Source organism: Bison bison, unplaced genomic scaffold (genome assembly GCF_000754665.1).
Source record: "Bison bison bison isolate TAMUID 2011002044 unplaced genomic scaffold, Bison_UMD1.0 scf7180017864299, whole genome shotgun sequence".
Taxonomy (NCBI): domain Eukaryota; kingdom Metazoa; phylum Chordata; class Mammalia; order Artiodactyla; family Bovidae; genus Bison; species Bison bison.
This window is the reverse complement of record NW_011494871.1, coordinates 4,953,216-4,960,055: the sequence shown is the minus strand read 5'-3', so window position 1 is coordinate 4,960,055 and position 6,840 is coordinate 4,953,216. Positions and strand designations below refer to the sequence as shown.

Genomic DNA, 6,840 nt, shown 5'->3' with positions numbered 1-6,840 from the left:
GCTCCCTGTGTTTTAGAGCTGGAAACTGATTTTTTATGTGAAAATATTCCCTAAGATCAGCTCCACATATGTAACTTGGCTCCCTCTGAGTTTATCTTTTCTCCTTCCCCCGACCATTTTTTTAAAATTAATTTTTTTGAAGTAAAGTGACTTTACAGTGTTGTTTTGGTTTCTACTGCACAGCAAAGTGAATCGGTTCTGTGTATACATATATCCCTTCTTTTCTGGATTTCCTTCCCATCTAAGTCACCACAGAGCACTGAGTAGAGTTCCCTGTGCTATACAGCAGGACCTTATTAGTTTATCTATTTTATACACAGCATCAATAGTGTATATTTGTTAGTCTCAATCTCCCAATTCGTTCGTCACCTTCCTTTCCCCCTCTTGGTGTCCATATGTATGTTCTCTACATCTGTATCTCTATTTCCATTTTGCAAATAAGATCATCTATACCATTTTTCTAGATTCTACCTACCCTCCCCCAACCTTTATCCCTGCTAATCCTGAGCCCCAAACTCCTGCTTTTACCAGGAAAAAGCTGGTAAAAAAAAAAAGGGCGAAGAGGAGGGAGAGAATAGGGGAGGAGGAGAGAGCTCTTGATTGAGGTGTCTCCTGATAAATCAACAAGAGCTTCAGCAGAATTTCAACTTCTATGGCACCAGTGGCTCAAAGAATCCTGGCTCTGGGGATGGCGGAAACGGACAGAGACCCAGAGTCATCCAGTCCAGTCTCCTGCCTTTCAGATAAGAGAACTGAGATCTGAAGAGAAGTGACTTGGCCAGGGTCTCACAGCAGATCCCATGGATGGATATTGTGTTGTATAGAGATGTTGTGTTGTAAAGGGACATCATGTTGTGAAGGGATATTGTGTTGTATGGGGATACCGTGTTGTATGGAGATGTTGACTTCAATGCACTTTTTCATAGCTGATCTCATGGTCTCACAACGATTCCCACAAAATATACTTGTCAAGTGTCACGTAGGAATGGACAGTTCCCTCTTCTCTGTTCCACTAAAGAGGAAACTTGGAGATTATGTAAGATAAACAAAGTGGCTTCTAAAACTGATTTTGATTCTATAATTAGTTTTCCACATGAGGAAACCGGTTCAGAAAGAGAAATGACTTGCCCAAAATACCATGACTCAATTAATGAGTGAACTATGTCTAGAATCCAGGAAAAGTATTCAGAAAAAAGATCAGACAGGCCTGTATAACCAAATGACTCATGTTGGTTCAATATTAGAAATATACTTTGGATGACATTGATATTTAATCCTGAATATTTTAATAAGTTACGATATAGTCTTAATATGGTTGTTTTTTGAACCATAAATTGAACTTATTAATGTTCTAAGTTAATGGGATTTTGAATATTTTTAGGTCATTTGGCATAGTAGGATATATAATACTTGTTAGCAAGTCTTAGATTACAAAAATTTTGTGAAATAAAATATATTTGTATTAGATGTACTTTTTTGCATATGGAATTTATAGCTTTCCATAAAAGGAATTTAAAGGAATTAACTTAAAAGAGAAAAAAGAAAAAGACGAGAGGGCAATTTTCAAAAAACACATTTCAAGGGACTTCCCTGGTGGGCCAGTGGCTAAGACTTCATGATGTAAATTTAGGAGACCTGGGTTCAGTCCCTTGTCAGGGAACTAGATCCCACAAGTTGAAACTCTAGAGTTCACAACCAAGACCTGGAAGAGTCAAATGTTTTTTTGAAAAATAAATAATACACTTCAACTTTTATTTTCCAGGATCTAGTTCAGGTTCAATATTAAGACATCCTGAACTGAGTTTAAAAGGCACCCGGCACGTGATGCAAGCTGGCCAGACGCTGAATCTCAAATGCAGGTGAGTGACTGTATTGGTTTGGGGACCATCTGCTTGTCCTTCCTAAGGCAAAACCCTTCCCCAGGGGAGTAGAAAGGTGGCCTCCCAGAGCAGACAGGTAGATGGCCATGGTTTCCTGCCATCTGCCGAGTGCAAACCACGTGCATCCAGCCTCCCACGGAGGGTGATTCATTCGTCTACGGGAGAGATGAATTACTCACTCACAAGGAATCAGAGGAAGGGATGCCCTGAACATTTTGAGTTGTTTAAAAGTTTTTCTAAATGTGTTACTTTTCTGTAAAGCAGATGACTGGACTTAGACCTCTCTCTCTATATATATCTGTATCTATATCTATATATATATATATATATAGTATTTATATAAAAATCAGATGTCTCCAACTCTTTGTGATCCCATGGACTGTAGCCCACCAGCCTCCTCTGTCCATGAGATTCTCCAGGCAAGAATACTGGAGTGGGTTTTCCTTCGCCAGGGGATCTTCCCCATCCAGGGATTGAACCCAGGTCTCCTGCATTGCAGGCGGATTCTTTTACCGTCTGAGCCGCTAGGGAAGCCCAAGACCTCAGGATAGTGCTTTGTAATGAAATGAATGCTTTGGCACTGGCCCTAACCCTGACGGTGTTTTGTTTTCTCCTCTATGACTGCAGAGGAGGAGCTGCCCATGCCTGGTATCTGCCTGAAGCTGTGAACAGGGAAAACCAAAGCGGGAAGCTTAACATCACTAAGTCTGCCTGTGGAAAGAACCTCAAGAAATTCTGCAGCACTTTGACCTTGAACGCGGCTCAGGCCAACCACACTGGCTTCTATAGCTGCAGATATCTCTCTGCACCTGCTTCCAAGAACAAAGCAGAATCTACCATCTACATATTTATTAATGGTAAGAGCTTCATTTTCCACATTGTCTTTTCTGTAGCTGTGCAGCAGGTCATCAATCCACCTGGTCCATAGAAAGGGCGCTTTTCTCATGAGTATGAATGAAATGGGCCAGGAAGGAGCTTCTACCTAGCTGTCAAAACTTGTGGAGTGCATTTTAATATGTTTCTTGAGTGTCAGTTTCAACCAGAATTTTCAAGGACCAGTTGGTCAACTGCATGCTCCCTGACGGGAGTGACTCTTGTCTGTTTTGTTCACCACTGTATCTGTGTCTCCTAGAATACTGTCTGGCACATCACGGTATGAATAAGTGAATGGCAAGATTTTAGTTCTATTTCTTAATTGAGAAGCCCAAAGTAGAATACAAGATATTTTGTCCTTTCACACAACTGTGTTCTCTGATATGCTAGCAACTTGTAAAACATTGTTCTTTACTAAATTCGTAAGTATAGTGTTGCTAATGTTGCTTGAAGGTTACAAAATTAATTCCATTCATGATACAGTATTATTTCACGTTCACAAACGAGTATTGTAATGATATAAGAGCTGGCACATGTCACTGCAAAGGGCAAAAGACAAAATTGAATCATTTTCTGGTTATGATTTTTGTAGTATTTTTTTAAGCTTGTCCCTCCTTGGCGAATGAAGAAATGAAACAATGTTCAGAGGGAAGAAATGTAAAATCCTCAAAGAAATATAAAGTGACAGGAGAAATGGATCCCTGGAAAGAATCAGGAAGATGACTTGTCCCTTTGTTCTTCCTTGTTTCATTCCAGCCAGTTTCCAAAACTTGTACAAGACTCTAGCCTTCGAGCGAGAGCTCTAAGAGTGCATAAGTCAAAATTAGTAGGCACTTCAAGACACACACGCGGGTTAAAAAAGGAAACAACCAATTGTCAGTGTCAATAGCATCGTGGATCTTCCTCCTAGTGAGTTAAAGAACTGCATCTTTGCATTGAAGGCAGCACCTACATAGACTTAGGCTTTGGTGGGAATCTTCTTTTTAAAATAAGGCAACTAGACAGTGTTTTACTGGAGCCTAGTGTGTAATTTTCCAGAGGCAGGGTTACTCTTACAAACAGTAGAACAGTAAGTAGTATGATATTAGCAGTAGTATCTTTGCTCTCATCAGCTTGATTTTTTTTTTTTGAAGATTAATTGCTTTACAATGTTGTGTTAGTTTCTGCTGTACAACAGAAGTGAATCAGCCATGTGTATACATATACCCCCCTTTGACTGAGCCACTCTTCTGTTCTGCTCCACCAAACTCACTGTTTGTACATTTTGCACTTTTCTGGGTGGGTGGAGAACTGGAGGAGACACCAGCTTCCTAGCTAATCCCCACCATAGGAATGCAACCAGCCCACTTAAAAATAAGAGGAGGAAGGAGGCCAGAGAGCTCTGCTTGGGGAAGGCAGAACCACCTTCCCCAGGATGGAAGAGAGGATGGTGGGCGGGACAGGAGGGCAGGATTAGGAGAAGACACACGAAGTGTGCCAGCGGCAGTGGACCGTGTCACGCGCTCAGCCATCTGATCGCTTTTCCTAGCTCCACATAGTAGGTTATGTATGTTCTTTCTGCCCCTTGCAGAGGAAAGAAAACACTTCTGTTCCTGTCTCTCTAGTGGAAGTGGAGGCAAAATTCATTCATTCTAAAATTCTCATGAACCTTTCTCCTGTGGCTTTATTGGATCCACAGTAGAAATGGATCCCTGGAAGGAATAAGGAAGATGACTTGTCACTTTGTTCTTCCTCATAAAACATGACTTGTAAATCAAATACTTAAAATGAGTGAAAGAAGACCATCTCTTTTTTTTCCCCCTAAGAAATAACACTCAGTTATTACCCAGCTGCTACATTCCTTGGTAGATCTCATGATTTATGGAGCCAGTAGATAGGGGTGCAGAAACTGTCAGCTTCGATCCCCTTTGAAAATAGAAGACACTTAGCTGTTTAGAACTATCTCCACTTCCACTGTACAACAGAGCAGATCTGGCAAATAACCATCACTCTGAGTGTCAAATCAGTTGTCAGTGTGAGCCCTGTGAGGGCAAAGCCCATGTCTGCCTTAATTACTTGTATCCACAATCTGCCTCCCAGGTACAGTGCCCGGCTCGTAGCAAGAGCCCAGTAATATTTGTCAAATGAATACACACAGCAGTTAACAGGGCTGTGTGGAATACTCTGTTGAAATTGACATTGAAGATGAATTCTAGGCCAAGTAGGAAAGAGCACCGTCACTAACTGGTGTGAGGCTGGGGGTGTGAGTACTGGTTGTGATTTTATGTGTGTATTACGTCTGCTTTCTGGGAGAAGTCCACAAATACTAGCATAAAGTTACAAGTCCCAGGATCTCAAAGCTCCCACACAGTTTGGTTGGACAGAAGGAAATTCTCTATCCCAAAGACCATATTCTTGGATAGGGACGGGCTGCAAAATGTACTGTTTGTGTTTCACAGGACATTACTCTGGAATATCACGAGTATTTTGTGTGTTCATTGGGAAAATCTTGGAGTCATTATTTTTAAATAACACTAGTAAGAAAAATTATATTTGAGTCAATAGTAGTAACCATAGGAGAGCCTCTGAATCTTTGTTTGTTAATCAATTTGATGAGCAGATATTTAGGAAACACTTGCTGGGTGTCTGTAACTACACCACTCTGAATAGTAACATGGATTTTGTTGTCTGTTTCCTGGTAGAACAATTTTGGTCTCACTTTACTAAAATCCAAGTTAGTGAAGTGAAGTGAGTTAAAATCACTCAGTTGTATCCAACTCTTTGCAATCCCGTGGACTATATAGTCCATGAAATTCTCCAGGCCTGTCCCTTCTCCTTGGAGAAGGCAGTGGCACCCCACTCCAGTACTCTTGCCTGGAAAATCCCATGGACAGAGGAGCCTGGTAGGCTGCAGTCCATGAAGGACACGACTGAGCGACTTCACTTCCATGCATTGGAGAAGGAAATGGCAACCCACTCCAGTGTTCTTGCCTGGAGAATCCCAGGGACAGGGAAGCCTTGTGGGCTGCTGTCTATAGGGTCGCACAGAATCGGACATGACTAAAGTGACTTAGCAGCATGCCTTCTCCAGTGGATCTTCCCGACCCAGGGATCAAACTGGGTTCTCCCTCATTGCAGGCAGATTCTTTACCAACTGAGCTATCAGGGAAGCACAAACCCAAGTTAGCTGTGATGTAATTCATTAAGCAGTTGTAACTTTTCCAAGTAGCCTAACATTTTATGCATTTCCTACTTGCATTCTCTTACTCATTTTATTTCTGAGAAAATTTGGCCGTAGGCTTCCATTTTTATTGATATTTACAACATTACAGGTTTAATTTTGTTCAGGGGCACAAAACTTGTCTCTGGAGACTCAGGATTGTCCCTGGGACTAGTAACTCAAATTGGTTCCTAACACACAACTGTGATTACTTACTAGATATCAATGGGATATAACTTATTTGTTGTTGAATATTTATTCTAGAACATGTGATTGCATGATTTTTGCCCCCGGTAAGCATCTGCAGATGTGTTAGCATTTTGTTTTGGTTTTCTATAACGATGAGAAACACTATTGGACACATCTTTTGAAAAGGTATAGATTTGTGGTCTAATAGAGTTCTGTGAGAGGAAAAATCAGGACTGCATAGCTTTTTCTACATAATGTCAAGTGCCATATATGTATTATAAGCAAAACTATTATTTAGATGCTTCCCACTTAAGCACTGATTTGGCCATAACATCTGATATTGTATGTGTAATGTGAGGAAAATCAATATCACCACTTTAACATTATAGCTTGTATAAATCCATCACACCTCTGATATAATGCATTAAAATCAACTTAATTACTTGAGTAATTTTAGTTAGCTAATTTATTAATTACTGATAAATTTAAATTCCCCTTAATATATCTTCTTGGAGGAAAAGTTATGACCAACCCAGATAGCATATTCAAAAGGAGAGACATTACTTTGCCAACAAAGGTGCATCTAGTCAAGGCTATGGTTTTTCCAGTGGTCATGTATGGATGTGAGAGTTGGACTGTGAGGAAAGCTGAGCGCCGAAGAATTGATGCTTTTGACCTGTGGTGCTGGAGAAGGCTCTT

At 40.6% G+C, this 6,840-nt stretch overlaps 1 protein-coding gene across 1 annotated transcript in view; it reads left to right on the top strand.

Annotated features, from left to right (window-relative positions):
* The first annotated feature begins 286 nt into the window (after positions 1 to 286).
* The window catches only part of FLT1 (fms-related tyrosine kinase 1), a 174,945-nt gene continuing 168,391 nt past the window's right edge, over positions 287 to 6,840 (top strand). The window contains exons 1-2 of the mRNA XM_010851233.1: positions 287 to 1,859; positions 2,508 to 2,737. Of these exons, the coding sequence (XP_010849535.1) occupies positions 1,825 to 1,859; positions 2,508 to 2,737 (265 nt within the window). The 5' untranslated portion in view covers positions 287 to 1,824. The remainder of the gene's footprint in view (positions 1,860 to 2,507; positions 2,738 to 6,840) is intronic.